Raw genomic sequence first — 21,560 nt, 5'->3', positions numbered from 1 at the left:
TAGCGAGACAAAAACTTCAAAATATTACAACCTGCATTCATCGCCATTGGAGTCACTCTCTTTCACTGTGTGGTTATTTTATGCGCCGTACATTTGTATGTGTGTGCATCCATTTGGCAATGGTACACACTGTGTTCCATTGTGCTTGTTGTCACTAAATGCCGAGTGTAAGAACGTTCCTTTTTTTTATTATTTATTTATGTTTTTAGTGAAAAAATGCTCTGAAGTGCCATGGCAGTTTTGCCCTCCCTTGCAGGATTTCTATGCGCGTTGTTGCTTTAGTGTGTCCTAACAACCCAACAACAGCAGCACTTACAACCGCGCTCTTATCTTAATGTGACTGACCTATTTAGGAGCGTTTTAGTTGCGCCACTCACGCTCCGCTTTGCTCACGTTGTTGGCAATGTTTTTGCTTTTGCCATTTTGCAGTTGTAAGTAAGTAAGTGCAAGTGTTTGTTGTCGCTTTTGCCAGTCGCATATTTCGTAGCTCACTTTCCCATACTTCGCCGCAATCCACATTTTTCTCTGCATAGTCGCAGTCAGCGTATGCTCCTATGCAAAAACAAAAAGAAAAAACTAAAAAAAAAGTTGCGCAATTCGTAATTGCCTGTCAGCGTGTGGTGCAGGCGGTCCGTCGGCCGCGTTGTTGCAATTAGTGCTAGTGGTACGTTTTAATTATAAAATGCCTGCCGTGCCGTGTGGCATCCCCCTTTCACTGGTTCACTTACTTACGCGCTAAGTACGCGTATTACACACCCACTTTACCTAGGGAACGCACTTAATTATCTTAAATACTTATATTTTCGTAGCTTATGCCATTTATCCTCCTTTGGCGCTTTATTAGCTTTTTCACATTTGCGGCAACGCTTCGCCAAAGAACTTGTGTTGATAGCAGTCATGATGCAGTTGTTCTGGGAAAGCTGTTTTGTTGCTGTTTTTCATATTCTTCATTTATTTTGCTAAACAAAGTAATTACTGCTGATTCACAGGCAACCGCAAGTTAAGTAATGACCTAAAAATTTTCAAGTGTTGCCAGAACATGAAAGCAATGCTTACTATCGCGACCTAAAAAGGGCAGTTAAGAATAATAACTGGCATAAATGAATAACTGGCATAGAAAACTTTATTCGAAATTCATAAAAATCTCTTAGTTACTATTAAATGGTGTTTAGTTTTCGTTCTTGGAGAAGCTCCTTGCACTAACTCGGAATGAGTTCAATATCAATAATGCAGATCCAAAATAGATGAACTCTGCGGAAACAGGCAGGTCACTACTTAATGAATAACAGGACACAAAGGATTAGAAGAAAATGAGAGAGCCAGTGAGCCCATTAAGACAGGTATTTACTTGCCGAGAATAAGCACGTCAGGAATATACCCATCACTCTCCTTTCTGAAAACGGAACTAAATGAGGAACTAACTATGGGAACGCAGTCGATATGGGAACACTCAACCTCATACAAAACTGTCAAAATTATGCTAAGGACTTGAAATATGAAAATTGTACACCCTAGGACATTGAAGGACATTGCTGACAAACGATTGAACGACTTGTAAAAATTTCCGAAGACGTGCATTCTGAATTATATAAAATTCGACTCCGAAATATGTAGCACCGGCAACTCAATGGACCGTAGAGGTTTAAGTGAGATCTTTTTACAGATCAGCCAGCACTACCTAACCTTTCGTTCATGAAGGATTGGTTTTATATTTTGAGCCCGATAATGAAAACACAGTAAAATCTTAAGGAAAATGGGTTTATTGTTTTTCAAAATATTCTCCTACGAACTTAATACTCTTCTGTATTCCCTTGAACCAATTTTTAAATCATTTTTGCCACTCAAAACTGGATACCTCCAAAACGAGCTGCTCCATAGCTTCTTCAGGGATTGAAAAACGTACACCTTGAATTTTTTTATGCTTGAAAACAATCAGAAACAAAATCAAAGCTATAAGGCAGATGTCCCATTAATTCAAGCTTTTAAGTGCTCAAAAGCTCTCTGGCGTGAGCCGATACGTGAGAGCTCGCGTTGTCTTGGTGAATGATGAGTCATCTTTGGCGCTTGGTTTTCCTGGATTCTAAACTAAAACTAAAACTTCTGGCAAACAAATGATTGCACATAACTCAGAATTGAATGCTTTATGTTCTTCTCCTCGCATAGTTTATAAAGGGTGGTTAAGTTTCAAGGGCCGGTGTTGATTTAGAATAAAATACAATTTTTTTAGGAAATTATTGTCATTTCTCTTTATTATGATAATATTGGTGTGGTTCAATTACGTATGGAACAAAATATCGGCCAAAAGTCCGCCGCGGCACTCCTCCATCCGATGGTCCAAATTTTCGATGACGCTGAGGCAGAATTGAGGTTCTATGCCGTTAATGTGCCGAATTATCTCATCCTTTAGTTCTCGAATTGTTGCTGGCTTATCGACGTACACCTTTTCTTTCAAATAACCCCAAAGAAAGAAGTCCAACGGTGTCAAATCACATGATCTTGGCGGCCAATTGACATCGCCGCGACGTGAGATTATTCGGCCATCAAACCTGTTGAAACCACATATCGTCCACATCCATATCTTCCAATTCGGGCCATAAAAAGTTCGTTATCATCGCACGATAGCGAACACTATTCAGAGTAACTGCCTGACCGGCCTCATTTTGGAAAAAACACGGCCCAATGATGCCCTCACTCTTTGTGGGTGCATTGGTTTTTCGGCAATCACTCTTGGATTTTCATTCGCCCAAATGCGGCAATTCTGCTTATTGACGAATCCACTGAGGTGAAAATGTGCCTCATCACTAAAAATGATTTTCTTCGATATGCATTTGGATTTGAACGCCCGTTTTCATAATAAGCCTGAATAACTTGAACGCGTTACTCGATGGTGTATCTTTCCATGGTTCAAATTGAGTTAGTCTGAAATTGAAAAATGTCAAATGAAATGCCGAAAAAAACTTGACGTTTAGGTGTTGTTCTCATTCAACATCGACCCTTTATAAGACTAAAAAAAAAGTGAAAATTGCCTCAAGAATGTTGTGTCGAAATTTTAAGTGGATCGAATCAAAATTGACGAGGTTATGAGTATTTGAGCATCGCGTTGCTCCAGGGCTGGTTTTTACACCTCTCCGACTTTGCAGCGTTTTTCCAGAACTGCTTATTTTTGACGTCCGTATACACCATATTTCAAAATTCGCTAGACTAATCATTTTGAAATAAGCGAACTAGCGGCTCATCTTTTTAAATGGTTCTTTCAATGTTGTTGCTGTTGTAGCAGCATGCAGCATTCCCCATGCAATTACCAAGAATGTTGCTGAAGTGACAGTCCTTGGCCGAATATAAATCCGGGTCCTGCCGGTAACGTAGATCGTTACGACTGCTTTGGGAACGATTCGAAAGAATAGGAGTTTTCAGCCGAGCATCTATTGGAATAAGTGATGGTCAGAAAGCGAAGAAAGCCTGAGATTGTCCAGTACATTACCTCATTTATATGTTTTTACGTCAGCACTAAGGTGCACAATCATCCGCTCTTTCATTTCCCTCCACTCTAGAGTGGCCGGGATCCCCACAAAGTGTGATGTTGAGTTGTTGAATAAGCGAGGGCGACATCCTGCATTCTTCAACATATCTTGAATTGATGCGTCAGTGCCTTGATCGTTGCTTGACTATCAATAAATTACCATTTTTACTGGAGGTAAGGCCATCAGTCTTATCGTTTTTGCTGCTTGGTCTATAGCATAGATCTCAGCTTGGAAGACGCTACACCAGTCTGGGAGTGCAAAGGAGCAATTTAAGGATAATTGTTCCGAGTACACACCCGATCCAGTGAGCTCTAATTTGAACTCTACCTCGTCAATTCGGCACCGAGCGTTTTCGTTATGTGACTCTTACAGACCAACTCTAACTTTAAGATGCCCGCACAGAAAATTATTCAAAGCAGTTGAATTGCGCGAACTTAGCTTTCAAATTACTGCAAAATACCGTGAAATTATTCTTCTCGGTAGATAATTTCATTTGCAATAAATTGATTGTTTCTTTGCCCTCAATATCCTTAACATCAACTGTAGTAAAAAAGCGATCGCTCTTATCTCGATGCCGCAATCCGCTGAGAAGCAACGATTGTCCAACTCTTTTTCGATACTTTCCCTTACCTTAGTGATATTTTCAATTGAAGGGCCCCTTAAAATATTTACTGGAGTTTTTAAGTAATATTTTACCAAAATATTTCATTCAAATTCTTCGTTTTTTTTTTTGTGGTCACTAAAACAGTCCCTTCCCCGCTTCTGGGGAGACTCCCTTCCCGGAACTACCTTGCATTTCTTCGGGAAGGCCCAGAATGGTGTCCATTAAGTTTACCAACACTATTCACCCACGTCTGGCCCCACCATATTTGTAGCCAGCTTCATGCTATAGGCTCGTCTTCTAATGTCTCTGAGCCGTCATACCAGTGATATGTGTGGTATGCTCTCAGGTTCATATCACTTGAGCGTATGGATATTATACTCTATCGAGGGTCCTTTTGCATTTGCAGCAAAGAAAACCGTCTGTGATTTGTCGTCAGTTCTTAGACAGTCCACCTCCTATCGAGGGCTGATTTGTGTGGCGCTGCCATTCCGCGCATTGCAGGTGCAGCATTATCCTCCTTGCAAAATTTTTAACTGCGTCCCAACAGTCATGAGATTCACACATGTATTTGATTAAGCTGTCTGGGCTCAGCTGTTCACCCAAGACTAACTCAAGCGTTCGGCATTCTTCGTTAAAACAATCACAGTAGAAGAACAAGTGCTCCGCGCGTCTTTCTATTGCATTGTTGCAGCTTGGACAGAACGGAGTGCCCTCTATGTGAAAACGATAGAGGTACTCGAAGAAAAACCCGTGACCGCTCAATATTTGGGATAAATAGTGGTCTACGTCAGCGTGCCTTCTGCTCACCCATTGGCTAATTTCGGGGATAAGTCTATAGGTCCAACGTCTGTTAACAGACGAGTCCCATTTCCTGCGCAAGTATATCTATTGGGAATCTGAATCCACCACACTTGCCAGGAGGTGCCTTCTGGCGTGCTAGATACTTATTGCCTCTTGCGACAGTATTTCATGGCCACCTATCCGCAGTTTCATGAACACTTTTTTTCTTCGCGTAGTTACGAGGACCGCTTCTGTTTTTTGTGCGCCCAAATTCAGCCTCGCTGCAGAGAGCCATAGTTGGTCCCTAGCTGCGGCATCATTACACTTCTTCAAATTCTTCGTTAAGCTTTTTTATCCTGAACTCTGTAAGACGATCACAACGACTGAAAATATCATCAATTTTTTTAAATTTGGAAATATGCAAAATCCACAGAACCACTGTTTTCGTAATGCATTTTAATTAAATACATACATACAGAAGTTGAACTCAGCCAAGTAAATTCTAATTTTACGACTTTAAATCTGTTCAAAGAAGCGCCATCAAATTGTGATAACTGAAAAAAAAAACTCTAATAAAAAGCAACTCGAACTACAAAGACCCTGTGTAACCCTAAATCATCATCAACTACGGGTAACACATTAATTCTGCATGTATGTATGTATGTATGTATGTACGTCCTATGTGTCTTTAGAGTCAAATAACACTTTATGAAATGCCTCAAATCAGCTGTGCCATTGGTTAATTTTAAACAGTTGATAAGAGAATACTGCGCCATTAATTCCATTAATTCCGCCTAAACGACGAACGACAGCCGACTACCCGCCTCAGCATGAACACGAGCATGTGAGTTTGTGTGTGTTTGTGTTCCGGTAGTGATGTGTGATGCTCAGTGAAGTGCAGGAAAGTGCACTGCAGAGTGCATAAGCGTCAATTGCATCAATTCCAGCCCAACACAACACTAAATTATAAAAACATTAAATTAATAGCAACAAAAGTGGATTGTCTTTACATGCGAGTGCGAGTATACTGCGTTGTCCACAGTGTCACAGCAAAGATATGTACATACATACATACATACAGTTTGTCAAGAATATCTTTGCATAGTGAAGAAAAATTTAAAACTTTAGCTTTGATCGAGAATTCCAACAACAAATAAAAAAACAACACACATTCCATTACTGTACTTGTCTACGACTATTAAGCGCCAACAGTTATTAAATAAACACACACATTACAAAAACAACAACAAAAAAAGAAGTTTACTCTATTCATAATTAAGTCAAAAAAATCTTTGCATAACTGATGAAAACAACAAAAAATGCTGTCTTTCGGGGTTAATATTTTGTATGTCCTACTTGGGCATCAATTACCGCTTGAAGACGACTTCGCATTGATTTAATTAGTTTCGGATTGTCATATTCCAATGGTATTTTTCCCCACTCTTCTCTGATAAACCTTATTAATTCACTTTTGTTAGTTGGCGATCTTTTTCCTACTTTTCTTTTTAAATGAACCCACAAATTTTCGATTGGGTTAATGTCGGGACTTTGGGTGGGAGTATCAATAACTTTGGTGCAGTTGTAGAGTAACGAGGACCTGCATAAATAAGATTTATGTTTGGGATCATTATCTTGATGGTATTTGTATTGTATTTAAATTTGTTCGAATTTTCCGGGTCAACAAAGCCAAATTTTCTAATACTGGTAGTCAATTCGTTTTTTTAAAATATCAAGATATACTTCCATGGTCATTATTTCGTCCAAAATTTTGATTTCACCCACTCCCATTGTTGATATACAACCCCAAACCATTACTGACAGTTTTCCAATCTTTACGGTAGGGATAATATTTTTGTTCTGTAGTGCTGTGAGAGGCTTAGGCCAAACTCTCTGGGGTCCATCATGATATTAGAGCATCATTTTCGTCTTATCTGAAAAAATAACGTCATCCCAGTACTCTGTGGGGAGTGATACGTGCTCAGTGGCAAATCGCAATCTTTTATCAACGTTTTGTGCTGATAACAGGGATTTTTTCCTAACAACTTTTGAAGAATATTTGTGTTTTTGCAATACTTTTCGAACAGTTTCATGAGAAAATCTTAACCCGTAGTTTTTTTTCCCTTGAAGAGCTAATCCTCTTGTACTGCTTTGCGGGCTATTATAAATAGTTTTAATAATTTTACGTTTAATTCGCTGCGTCACTTTTCTTGGTCTGCCTGTAAATCCTTTCAACTCGAGTATTTCTTCATTTTCAGCACGGTTTATTATATCATATACAGTTTTAACTTTGAGGGAGAACATATCGTCGATTTCTCTGGCTGATTTGCCTTTGAAGTGATTGAAATACACTAATATTTTTTGAAACTCGTTTTCCTGGCACTTTTTTATTCATATCTGAGATGACTTGTAGCACTGAAGACAAATAAACTTATAACTAAATAATTTCTTACACCTTTCACATTCAATACCATTTGCAAAAAAGCCCAAATGAATGAAATTCGCGGAAAATAACTGAATTTTCTGTTGTTTTGATCAGCTATACAAAGATTTTTTTGACACTCTTTAAATAGAGTAAACATCTTTTTTTGTTGTTGTTTTTGTAACGTGTGTATTTATTTAATAACTGTTTGCGCTTAATAGTCGTAGACAAGTACAGTAATGGAATGTGTGTTGTTTTTTTATTTGTTGTTGGAATTCTCGATCAAAGCTAAAATTTTAAATTTTTCTTCACTATGCAAAGATATTCTTGACAAACTGTATGTATGTACACATTCATATGTACGTTGAAATTCTTAAGGATTATGTTTTTCATTTGTATTGTTGTTAAAAAACAGTTTGCTAAAAGTTTTACATTTACATAGCAAAGCGGGTTAACCATACAGGCAAAAGAGGACACCACAAAAAATAAAGAGAAAGATTAGAAGATTAGTAAACAAATCTACCTTTTAGTTGAATTTTTTTTTTTATTATAACCTGGTTATTCATGGCATTTATTTTTTGAATATTATATCCGGCATATGTCCGCTGCAGCTACGAGTTACATGGTCCATTCGATCGAGTAGTATGGCAAGTTGCGCCGTCTTGTTGGAACCAAATTTCGTCGATGTTTGGCTGATTAATTTTTGGAAACAATAATTTCACCATTCACTGTGACACCACCTCCTTCCTCATTTCGATTAAATAAGTACCGATGTCATATCGAAACAGTACTTGACATATACCGGTCACTAACTAAAGGAGTAACACAATACTGTACGGATACACCTCTGAAAATAATAACTAAAAACAAAATAAACAGCGCTTAATCACTGTTTCAGAACAGCAGCTGGTTTACTAATGGCAACACCAACAGAAGCTGTAAAAGTCGAAGTGCGCTACAATGACTTCCAATGACTACTCCGAAGTCGGTCCGCAAAGCTGGCGGCAAAATCAATCACAACGGTGTCGCATCCTCTACATAACGCCTTTTGGAAACGCATAACTAGCCCAAACCCGGTCAGTCAAAGATATTGAGGCACCTGTAGCGTTGCGGCTATATCTAAATACCTGCAGGACACGCATACGCCAATACCACCTAAACCACCAGACACATTGAGGACAAACAAAAACATTTCAATAGATATCTCACTAAATACTTTCCACAAAAATAACACCTCACGAGAAGTTTACAACAAAATATTCTTAACATACAGGGTGGGCCATATAGCGTTTGCTTTTTGAACCATCCATTTTTTTTGAGAATGGTAACACAATTCGGCCGCCGTAGCCGAATGGGTTGATGCGTGATTACCATTCGGAATTCACAGAGAGGTCGTTGAGGGGCGACCGCTATTAGAAAAAATCTTTTTCCGAATGGTAGTCACGCACCCGGCTACGGCGGCTCATTTAGCAGCATTTAAATTTTTTTATAATGGAACTCTAAGTTTGAGTTTTGCCGGTCACGCTTCCATTAGGGGTTAGGTAGGGGTTGTCAGAGGCCCGAAAAAATTATGATTTTGAAAAATTGTTTTTTTGCTAGTCAATTGCTTTATTTTACAAAAAAAATTATAATTTCGGTGATCATCAAGTATACGTATTATTTAATCACTTACTCCATTTCATCTATTCCTTGGCCATATACCATATACTCAGCCGTCATAGCAGCTTAAAAAATATCGATTTGCTGTTGCCTACGTAGCATTCTACCTTCACGAGTGTTATCGTTAGCTCACTTATTTGCCACTTCTATCTGCAGCTGCTGCTAGCTACTTGCTCTCGAACGCTCCGGAGCGCTCGAGCACCCTTTGATAATTGATGAATACCTCGAAAAGTATTTTTGGAATTCACTTCAAATTTGCACACAACATTTTTCAAATAAAGTATAAAAAAATGCAAACAAAATCTAATTTTTTGAAATCTGTTCAAAAACATTCACCAGTTTTAGTTCAAAAAGCTCAATAACTCGGTATGCCGTTTTGTATAATTGAGAATCGCTCAGTTCGCGTGGCAAATGTTATGTCCAATTAACTCAGAAAGTGGAACCTCTTGAGCATTTGAAGCACCGATAATTCTCCAATTGGGCTTTGCCTAAGCCATATCATACTCCTTTAAGGAACAATAGATCTGCTGGTCGAAGTGCATACCTCCCTTTCATGTGCCCTTCTGTCGCTATTTAAAATATAATTTCTTTATGTCCTTCAAACTCCCTCAATGCATTCTGGTGCTGCGTTCTGAAGTTAAACGTACTTTTATTGCGAAATTATTCACAGAATTGCACTCAGTTAATATTACAACTTTTCAATTGAGAAATTAACAAATATAAGGGCATTCTTTTAATTTCGCATAATTTTCTCATTGACTTAATGTTAAGGTTAAACAATACTTCGTACTTGATATTACCTCATTCCCTTTTTTGTTTTTTTTTTTCTTTTTTATTATTTATAATTAAGAGCTGTAAAACATTTTAATATCATTAAATATGTCTATCTGTCTGCTGTCGCCTTTATAAACACCTCACTGTCCTTTAGCGACGTCGTCGGCGACGGCTGCTGTCGCTTTGCCTTTTGTTTGGGAAATACTCTGCTGTGTTGCTGCTGCCAGCGCTCTGCTGTTTGCCAAGCCCATATCACCATCACCACAGCTGGGACGGGCGATTCTCTGTGCCGGCCCCAAAGCTGACGGGGCTGCCCGTCTGGCTGGTTGACTGCGTAACCGGCAAGTGCTCGTCCCAAAACAGGAAACCGCATTTTTTGTGTCTTTTTGTAACTTTGTTTACTTTTTTTCATTGTTTTTCTTTTGAATTTTTCTTTCATTTCTATTTCACATTTCGTAAATTTGTGCTTTGTTTTTGTTTGCAACATTTAATGCTACTGCATTTCTTTCTGGCTTGCCTCAGCGTCTGCCGGCTGACTGCCTGCTTGCTTTTATCGCACTTCCCGCCGTTTTGCCTTTCAAACAAACATAGATACCTATGTGCGTATGTGTGTATGTATGTATGGCTGTATATATGCACATCCATACAATACTTTTATATATTTTCTGGCTTTGCAAATGCATGAAGCGTGCAAGTGCTGTGCCAGCGCGTGTGTGTGTATGTGTGCTTGTGTGCTTTATGGTACTCCATGGAGTTGCATTTGCTTCTTGTCATATCATTTGCACGGCTATTTCGTTTCTTTTTATTTTTTTCATTATATTTGTTTTTTTTCCATTCCTTTACATTTATTTTGCGCTGAATTTGCTGACTGCTGCAGTTGCCAATGGCGCGTATGCGCTTTGAATCCATAATTGGCAACGCTGCTAAAGGGTTTTAGCGTGCAAAGAAAGAAAATATTAAAAAATCGCTTTCCGTCCATAAGTAGCGTATGTATAGATGCATATTTATGCATATATACATACACACACATATACATATATATGTTAATATATAAGTTAATGCGCCACTGTTGCCAGGTAGCTGCTATGCGTAAGTGCCTGCCTGCTTATACAAATATGCCAGTAAATATTTGCTTACTACACCCACAATTGCATCCTGGCGCCCACTTTTCGCAAGCTAATTCCAATTTATGCGCCACATCATTTATTACCTACTTGTTTAATGTTCTATTGAAGTCAATAAATTTTATTTCCGAACAGCTTATCGCGCGATTTAATTATTCGTGCTCAGTTTTGTTTAAATGGCTTGTTTTCCATAGTGACAATGGCTTTTGTTTAAGATGTTTTTCTGAGAACCTATCGGTGTTTTGAATGATACTTAAAGTGTATTTGTAATACATCCGCGTATGCAGATATGGTCAAAATATTATAATAAGCTCATAGCTGATTGGTACTGATATTCCAAATCCAAAACCGATTTAGGTATTCCTACTGTTGGGCGAAAATATGAACCCAAAAGGTGTCTGCAAATGCAATGAAAATTTTAGTATAAATTTAGGGAAAAATAAATCCATTATTTTTGCGCAAATGGTTTAACCCTTTGGGAACAAGTGTCGGCATAACCGCCCAAGCCGTTTTACCTTTCCGGACGCGTGTCGGCATATAGCCACCCAAATTAGTTCGTAGCTATAAGGCTCGCGACCTCTGTCGTTCTTAGCGATAAGATACGCATAGGTATAGTAGATAAAAAAAGTCTCGTTTTCATTCAAAGACATTAGGGGCCATTACCGATGAAGTCTTATCTTCCTTATAATGTAAACTTACGATGACTCTATCGTCAGTCAGAACGAATTTCAGTTCTTCGATTCAGTCTCACTGCCAGAGGAACCAGCAGACTTTTTATATATTTTATCCTACGCACCCATCCATCCGCAAACTGTGCTTTGAGGGTTGTGCTAGGGATATCTTTCCGAGCAGGCAAGATTGGAAAGAGGGGAGAGTTTTTGCGGATATAGATACCTCTGTTTTCACTGACGGATCCAAAATGGAATCTGCAGTGGGAGCGGGGGTCTACTCCAAATCAGCCAGCATTTCGGTCTCCTAACTTTCAAGCAGAGGTCTTCGCGCTCCTGCAGGCATGCAAAATGCTTCGGGATCGGTGTTGGGAGGGAGACATTAATATTTTTTCCGATAGCCAAGCTGCAATCAAGGCACTGTCGTCGCCGTATTGCAGCTCTCTTCTCGTGAACTCCTGTAAGGAGGAACTCAAACGCCTCGAACGTGCAGGAAACATTTCCTTCATCAGGGTTCCTGGGCACAGGAATATAGAGGGAAGTGAAATTGCCGATGAGCTTGCCAGGAATGGGGCGGCAGAACCGAATCCAGCTGCCCTCTTCTCAGACATCGGTATCCCCTTGGCCATCGTTAAAGGGAAAATACACAACTTCTTTCTAAGAAAAGCGCAAGGCAGATGGAGGTCTTGTCTCATTGTGTGCCATTTCAAAAGCACTATGGCCTCAATACGATATAAACAGAACGCTTAAGGTGATGGGACCCCGGCATTCAATTTCCAAACTCATTGCGGTGATCACTGGCCACTGGGTGATCGGCACTCACGCGGAGAAGCTTGGAATTCCGTACAACCCCCATTGCAGAAGCTGTGGGGATCCTACAGAGAAAGAGACTGTGAAACACTTTCTCTGCAGATGTCCGGCTTTGGCGGCTAGGCGCTTGAGATTCCTCAGCGTCCCCTTTGGGGATGACTTGATGAAATTCTCCAGCCTAGATCCCTTTTCTCTCCTCCGCTACATCAACAGCACTGGATGGCTGTAGACGGTTTATCTCCTCCCTTAATCCTTTCACAGGTAGTGGTCCACTTTATGGTATCAAAACGGCACGTTAGTGCTACTTGTAGCGTACCTGGGGTACTCTTGCCATCTTACCTACCTACCTATCCTACGCACGAAGGCTAAACGAGAGATGATGCGTTAGATAGTGACAGTTCTGACGAATATTACTTTGAATCTGATAAAACGGCATTACTTCGTCAAGTGAAAGTGAAATCCGTGCAATAAGGGATCCACTTAGGCATTTCAACATTAGCAGTGATAGCAGTTTATTTATAATTATTTTTTGATTTTATGGAAAATTTTTACTGCGCACTCCAATACCTCTCGTCCTCAGCGACGCTCGCCCATCGAGCGGATTCGTCCCCAAAGGAACAACAACAGATTTTGGACGACCTTCACGATATTCGTCTTGGAGTGAACTACGACCACGATTGAATTGACCATACCATCGATAAACACTGGTCCTTGATGGAGCTTCATCGCAAAAAAATGAATTAAGTTCATCCATGCAATGTTGCTGAGTTAATCCACGTCGAAAGTTGTAAAAAATAATCGCACGAAAATGTTCACGATTTAATTACATTTTTGGACCGAGATGAATCTTTTAAGTTACTGTAAACAACTATTTGTGCTGGTATTTCAAAACGTTCTGAATAAATAAAAGCCAAAAAATTTCAAACTTTGCGATACAGCTGTCAGTTGCCAGATTGCAACACCAGGGTTGCCAAATCCCGAAATATAAAAGGCACCCCTCGTATTCTGCTGGCATTCATTCAATCCTCTGTTGGAAACCTTTTTTTTAACCTTCTGTTGGGCAACCGAGTCTGGCCTTTTTTCGATGTGTTCCAAGAACCTTTTTAAAAGATTATATCCAGAAATCGATAGAAAATTTAATTTTAGGAAACTACTTGGAAGCTCAAGTCATCAGCTTTAATAGAAATATGTTAAATTCACGTCCAAAATCGAAAAAGTCTGGTGATCAACTGCAAAGTAGAAAACACAGAATGAATTCGCCTTATTTCATTCAGTGTTGACAGCCAAGGCGAATTGAGTACTATAGGTGGCGTCTTCCTAAAACAGTTACTCTATTTTTCGCGATTTTGACAATACAAAACAAACAAAAGGAGGATAAATTACATTTTTTTTTTTTGGAAATTAAGTGAATGGCTTTTTAATAATGTGATTATTGAGATTTAAACTAATCAAACTAATAAAAACGAAGTGCCGCGTATTAAATTGTTGAGGCACAAATGAATATAAACCCTCCAAAAGCACTTTTGTTTTGCGTTTTTATACGGATGACGCCATGGCAAGAAAGTATTTATGTGTGTGTTTTTTTGGTGTGCGGACCTTGGAGCTAGAATCTTCTAAAGATACATATGAACCGATTCATACGTATGCCCGATTCACATGCGATATTCCCCGGCTCTTTTGAACTGAGTTTCGTAGTGCCTACGGACTAAACCACCCCATCGCCTCGCTGTTCTGCTTTTTTCCCCCTCGGTATTACCAGTTAAGATATTCCTTCGAGGGGCAGGATGTGTTTATTCACTCATTTGTCTGTATTCGTCGTCATCATGTCTCAGCCTTCGCATAACAATTACGTTACAACCATAGTTTCACGTTTCTTCAGATTCTAGCATATATTGTACTAGGCTAGTAGCTGTCATGCTCTCGCCGATATTTGAGCTATTCTGTATGTCTGGGATCATAGTAAAAGTGGTTCTTCCCTTACCACTATCGTTCCATTTGGTCTGCCAGTTTTGCAGAGCGGTATCATCGATTCTCTGTAGGGCGTCCCTCAGTGAGGCTTTGTCACCAGGTACCCGCGCGTTTTTTGCATGTTGGTATTTTTGTTTCATGCATTTTACCTTTATATCGAGGGGGATTCTGCCTGCTATTACCACTGCTGCTTCGTCAGATATGGGCCTATAGACTTTAATGATTCTGACATTGCATAATCTGTACACCTAGAACTTATAAGAACCAGTTCGGTCTTATGGTCTGCTAGTCTTAGCCTAGACGATTGTAACCATTGCTTGATTTTATTAATAATGTCCTCTACCCTTCGTGAGACCTCTTTTAGTGTTTTCCCTACGACTACCACAGCTAGGTCATCTGCGTACCCAACAATGCTGGCTTGATCGTGCTGTTCAACGCGTAGCACTCCATCATACATGATATTCCACAGAGCAGGGCCTCGTACAGAGAAGTATGTGTGTGTGCGTATAATTTCTTGTGTTTAGTTGCTACCATTCCTTTCGCATTTTTTGCCCTTCACAAACAGGTAATTCACCTGACGAAACATCGAATTCGGATGAGGCAACCTTGTGTTTCGTTATCCTTGGATACCACCTTTAATAAATTAGCCTTTGTTTGGTCATAGTTGGTTATTTTCAACAATATTTTGGTGTTGCTGATATAACCGCGTGACTCGATAGCCGGCCTTACGTGAACAGCCTAATTCATTTGTATTGTTTTTGATTAATTCTATGCGCATCACATTTGACTGCATTTCTATCATTTCCCTTCTTGCTAGCCAATTGTTTAATTTCGCTAGAGAAATAGCAAAGTCAATGTCAATGCTTACTCACACGTGCAAAGCTGATAACACAACCATATGCATTTGTATACAAAAACAATACATGAGCACCTCGATATTTCTCAGGGGCTGTTTTGCATTTTGCGCACTTTGAACCTATTGCCATGACTAAGCTGCCACCAACCACATTGATTTTGCACATACATACACACATACATACATACTTACAGCTTCATTCATGCAGAATGCAAATGTTATATAGTTAATGCGCGTTTATTTTATCGGATCGTTGAACCTTAATTACAAACAGGCTCACTACTTACTAAATAAAATAAGTTCCTATGTGCGTGTGTATGTATGTATGTACGTATATAAGTATGTATATATTTTATGAAGCAAAAGCGGTACAATAAAATGGCAACGTAAGAGTTATGAGATTTCACAATTCACCGTGCTGATTTTCATGAATACCTATAATGAATTTAAGTACACCTCTGTACAAAATAATGGTAGCGCGACGAAATATCAAGTGGCAGATTTTTTTTTATGTTTTATAAAAGTTTCGTGTACTCGTATTATGCAATCAAAATCATATAACTCAAAGCTCGGAACTTTGTGTCAATTAACAAAAATTTTACAAATATTAAAGGAACTACATACAAATTTTAAAATTTTTATTTCAATTTTTTTGGTATGCAGTTTTATATTATAGCCCATTCTATATTAATGTAATAAAGTGGAAGTTCCAAGTAGCTCGAAATTCTCGTTGATTTTTCACATTTTTTTTTTTTTTGCGAGATGTTGAGCAATTTTTTTCCATACAAAATGTAATTTTGCTTTCATCGTGAAATTCGCAAAATGTGTGGTCTATTTTTGGCTCATCTGATTAGGTTTGACAACTTTGACTTCACTTTTTGATTGACTGCGTGATTGAAAACATATAATTTCATTGGTCTACTTAAATTTAAAGTAATTGCTACCATTTTTTTTTTTTAATATGGGTCGGGGAAAATCTTTAACCGATTTTGAAAAAGGTCAAATTAAAGGCTATGTTGAATCTGGCCTGAAACATAATGAAATAGCAAAGAAGATTGGTCGAAGCCAAAACGTGGTAAGCAATTTTCTTCGTAATGAAGCAGATTACGGGAAAAAAATGAAAGGAGAAAAAAATATGCTACAACGGCATCAGAGAGGCGACTAATCCTTCGAACTGCTTCGAATTCCCACCTCTCTGCCAGTAGAATCAGGGATGAATGCGGTGTAAATGCTAGTTTGGCAACGGTAAAACGAGTTATTCGGAGTGCTAAACACCTAAAAAGATTAAAAAAAACCTTCTCTCAATGATGCACGGAAGGAAGCGCGACTTCGATTTGCGCGGGATCACATGACATGGAACAAGGAGTGGAAGGCTGTGGTCTTCTCCGACGAAAAAAAGTTCAATCTCGACGGACCGGATGGCTACAACTATTATTTTCACGATATGCGAAAAGAGGAATGCTTTTTGAGTCGTCATCACTCCTGTGCAGGAGGCGTAATGGTTTGGGGAGCCATATCGTTTTATGGAATTTGCAAGCTGCAGTTTGTTTCATCAAAGATGAGTGCAAATATCTACAAGACTGTGCTCTAAAAGGCTTTTCCCCAGTTTTCCGAAATTTTTGGACCTATTCAATGGACGTACCAACAAGACAACGCCCCCATCCATACAGCCCGGGTTACAAAACAGTGGATTAAGGACCAGAATGTCAACTTGCTCGAGTGGCCACCATACTCCCCAGACATAAATATTATCGAGAACATTTGGGGACCTTTATCCAGGAGAGTGTATGAAGGGGGAAGACAATTTCAAGACTCGACGACCCTGGTTAAAGCGATTTAAAAAGCCTGGTCAACTATTTCACTGAGTGAAATTGAAAAATATTACGATTCCTTATCAACTCGAATGTTTGAAATAATTAAGAATAAGGGTGGTCATACCAAATATTAAATAATGAAGAAATAGTGTATTTTATTATATAAGTTAAGTAACAGAAACAACAATAAAGTGAGGGTTGTCCAATGATGGACAACGCAATGGACGTCCAAATAAGGCGGTAACACCCGAAAACATCAAAAAATCTACAAAATCGTTTCGAATGATCGAAAACTGAAGTTGCGTGAGTTAGCTGACATTATAGAAATATCAACGGGTTGGCTTTATATTGCATGAGCATTTGACTATGAGAAAGCTCTGTTCAAAGTGGGTGCCGCTTTCACTCACAGCTGACCAAAAACAAGACAACGCACCCTGTAACAAGCCAATCAAAACCATGGCAAAACTACATGAATTGAACTTCGAATTGCTCCCACATTCAACGTATTCTCGAGATTTGGCTCCCAGCGACTCCTGGCTGCTCGCAGATCTAAAAAATGTTCGCCAGTAAGAAATTTCGCTCGAATCAAGAGGTTATCGCTGAAACTGAGGCCTATTTTAAGGCAAAGAATAAATCGTTCTACAAAAGTGGTATTGAAATGTTGGAAAAATAATAATAAAGCTAATTTTCAAAAAAAGAAACCTGTTTTCTTTGTTAGGCCCTTTGTTTTCAGTTCATGTGTTAGGTACTCTTATTTACTGTGGAGCCTGGTAATTAATTCTCACATGGCTTCGAAAAGCGCGCTTACGCCACTTAGAAGTGAAAAGCTTCAAAACTAGCGGTTTAAAAGCTTAAGGCCTTGCAATTTCTCTTTGATGTTCGCTAACAAAAAAACATCATTAGGTACCTAATTAGAAATGTACGTCGGATGGCTCATTAATTCGATCTTTTGAGCGCTCAGAAACTCTCTTAAATAAGGCGATGCGTGAAAACTCGCATTATCTTGGTGAAGAATGATTCGTTCCCGGCGGTTTTCCTCAATTTTCCGAAAACTTCTAGCAAACAACTGATTATACATCACTCAGAATTGAATGCTTTAAGGTGCTCTATCCGCGAACAACTTGTCTTGGACCACCCATACTCTCGATTGCTGCTTGTTTCCCGGCTCATATGCATAGATCCATGATACTTTATCTGCTATGATATCAAAGACGTGCTTTAAATCACCAATCCACATGAGTACACTTTCGGGTGATTATCAAATTATGCGGCCACCGTAGTCGAATGGTTTGGTACGTGATTATCATTCGGGAGTGCGTAAGTTCGAATCGCCGTGCAAGAAATGTTGGCTATAAAAAAATGTTGGCCATAAAAATAGTTTTTTTCTAACAGTCATCGTCCCTCGGCAAGCAACGGCAAACCTCCAAGTGTATTTCTGAGATGAAAAAACTTCTCATAAAAAACGATTTGCCGTTCGAAGTCGGCTTGAAACTATAGGTTCCTCCATTTGTGGAACAACATCAAGACGCACACCACAAATGGGAGGAGGAGCTCGGCCAAAGACTTTAATGAAATGTTGGCTATAAAAAAATGTTGGCCATAAAAATAGTTTTTTTCTAACAGTCATCGTCCCTCGGCAAGCAACGGCAAACCTCCAAGTGTATTTCTGAGATGAAAAAACTTCTCATAAAAAACGATTTGCCGTTCGAAGTCGGCTTGAAACTATAGGTTCCTCCATTTGTGGAACAACATCAAGACGCACACCACAAATGGGAGGAGGAGCTCGGCCAAAGACTTTAACAAAAATGTACGCGCCAATTATATTATTTATTTTCTTTTTTATCAAATTATACGGCATTCAACGAAAACAAATATTCCTGACGACGAAATTCTCACGAAATATTAAATATTTGCTAGTTCCGAGGATGTCTCTTTCTCGCGTTATGTCACATGTTGATCTTGCGTTATCAATTGGCACACGATATTTTCTGACACTACACCCGGTTTTGGACGGCCTTTACGAAATTCATTCTGTAAAGCTCGACGGCCATATTAAAACTCACTGTCTTAGTTCCATTTCACTGACTAAGGGTGGTGCTTCAACGCTAAATGTCGATGTAAGTTGATCAATGGTGTTCTGTCTAGGTAATCCACGTTGAAAATCGTAATAAATCATCGCACGAAAATTTCCGCGCGTTAATTCCATCTTTTGAGCGAAATGAATTTTTCAACTCCCTGAAAAAGGACCAAAAAAAGCTTATAAGTGAAAATGTTATATGTAAATTTATGCTAAAAAATATCAAACTTTTCGAACAAAATATCGAATTATAGCTCATCGCGCGAAGTGTTGCAATGGCGACCCTGTTAAACGGCAGCTTTCGTACTTCGCGATACAAATTTTAAGGATTTGCTGATTTTTGGCTTTGCTTCATAACTCCAGTTCTATTGGAGCCAAGCACTTATTTTTAATTTCATTTTGAGGCTAAAAAAATTAGTTAAAAAACAAAAATAATAATTAAATAAAAATAATTTCAATAAACAAATGAAGTATTTAAATCGTGTTTTTAAATAAATTCTGCTTTTTCCTTCTTACAGCCATTCACAACTGGCATGGTGATGTCCGCTACGGTCTTCCGCTCGATGTGGGCGACTCCGTCGAAATACTGGAGGAATGCACAAATTGGTATCGCGGCACATGTGCACGCAAGTCACGCGCGGTCGGTATCTTTCCCAAAACCTATATACACATCAAAGATCTATCGAAGATCGATCCAGTCGTCGCCGAGTGTACGCAAGTGCTGCGCGAATGGTCCGAAATATGGAAGAAACTTTACGTGGTTTGTATAATTGAAAGAAATAAAATATCCACCGGCTTTTGACAAAGCAAGTTATCTGATTTTAGCAGTTTTTGAGTCGTGAACTTTAACAAAAATATTAAAATTGTAATTTCTTCAATGAAATTGGATGTCTAAAACAAAGTTATGAAAGGACTTAGTTGAAATATTTCTTAAGAACGTAGCAATTAAATTTAGTTCTTCATAGGTAAAAAGTGCCAAGCCCACTTAAGTTATGCTGTTAAAAGTCCACAGATGTGCCATACTTATATTATATAGATTCATATATTTTTTATTTAATATTTTAATATCTAATTTTTTTCGTTATTACTGCGGCTAAAGGATCGCGAAACGTATAAATTTCACACGCTGCGTAAGGTGATGCTGTCAATTCTGGATTGTCGTCGCGAACTGTTGGGTGCCACGCTGACGCAGGATCAAACGCTGGAATTGCAAACGTTGGTTGTATCGCGCATCGATTGGGGAAATCGGTGAGTGAATTTTTGATTGAGAATGTGTGCATATTATTGAATTACCTAACAAAGGGTGTTATTGTTTTTTTAATAATAAAATAAAGTGGGCAAAGTGGCGCCAAGTTCGAGCTGAAAAGAATTTTATATGACGGGTGCAATTTTAATGAAAATTTTAAAGAATAATTCGCGTAATAAAAATCGCGAAATTTTTTGTTTTCAATGAATATCTCAATTACACAGTGCAACTATTATATAAAAATGGTATGTTAGATGGCAAAAGCATCACGGGTTCACTACAAAACAAACAACACTACAAAATTATCTACAGCAATCCAGGTCCATTGATGTAGTGCACGAGAGAAAAGGGATCTAGGCTGGGGAACTAGCTCAGGTTATCTCCAAAAGGCACACTAAGCCTAGTCAGCACACCCGGACATTTGCAAAGAAAGCGTCCAACAGTCTCTTTCTCTGCAGGATCCCTAAAGCTTTTGCAGTGGGGGTTGTACGGATTTCGAAGCTTCTCTGCATGAGTTGCGATCACCTCAATGCTCAACCGAGTCTCGCTAGTTCATCGGCTCTGCAGTTACCCTCAATGTCGCGATGGCTAGTAACCCATATTATCCCTAAGCGAAATGACTCAGCCACCTCGTTAAGAGATGTGCGTCATTTCACGGCAACCTTGGAGGTTGTCGACTGTTTTGTGAGGCCTGGCTATCAGTGAAAATGTAGATGTCATTTCCAGATATCGCATCACAGTGTCGCGGCTTTCATTAATGCCATCAGTTCAGCCTGAAAGACACTACAGTAGTCGGGGAGCCAAAAACTGAAGGAGATCTCCAGATGCTCTTAGTATATACCTCCGCTCACCCTACCCTCAAGCCTTGAACCATCTGTGTATACATGGATAGACTCGCCCTGTCTTACATCGTGCCGTTCCCACTCTTCCCTTGAGGGTAGGAGGGTTGTTAACGTTGTAATGGCAAGTGTAGGCGGGAGTGCATAGTCCACCAATACGGCAACCTGCGAAGTGCCAGCCAGGACTTTGCCGTGACCGTAGCTCTTATTTGACCACTTTAACTCCATCGAAATTTTTTATGAAAACAATTGTGCAGTTTCCCTTTAACAATTGTCCAAGAGACACCGATGTCTGAGATGGGGATAACTGAAAGCGGTTCTGTCGACCCCTCTCTGGCGAGCTCATTGGCAATATCATCTTCCCTTTATGTCCTATGCCCGTTCGAGGCGTTTGATCTCCC

General features: G+C 39.2%; 1 protein-coding gene across 1 annotated transcript in view; it reads left to right on the top strand.

Moving 5' to 3' along the window:
- The window catches only part of LOC128855694 (dedicator of cytokinesis protein 3), a 161,882-nt gene that overhangs the window by 63,858 nt on the left and 76,464 nt on the right, over positions 1–21,560 (top strand). Inside the window, exons 2-3 of the mRNA XM_054090824.1 lie at positions 19,593–19,834; positions 20,174–20,322. Coding sequence (XP_053946799.1) covers positions 19,593–19,834; positions 20,174–20,322 — 391 coding nt within the window. The remainder of the gene's footprint in view (positions 1–19,592; positions 19,835–20,173; positions 20,323–21,560) is intronic.

Source organism: Anastrepha ludens, chromosome 2 (genome assembly GCF_028408465.1).
Source record: "Anastrepha ludens isolate Willacy chromosome 2, idAnaLude1.1, whole genome shotgun sequence".
Taxonomy (NCBI): Eukaryota; Metazoa; Arthropoda; class Insecta; order Diptera; family Tephritidae; genus Anastrepha; species Anastrepha ludens.
The sequence above is the reverse complement of the archived record's forward strand: the minus strand, read 5'-3'. Positions and strand labels throughout refer to the sequence as shown.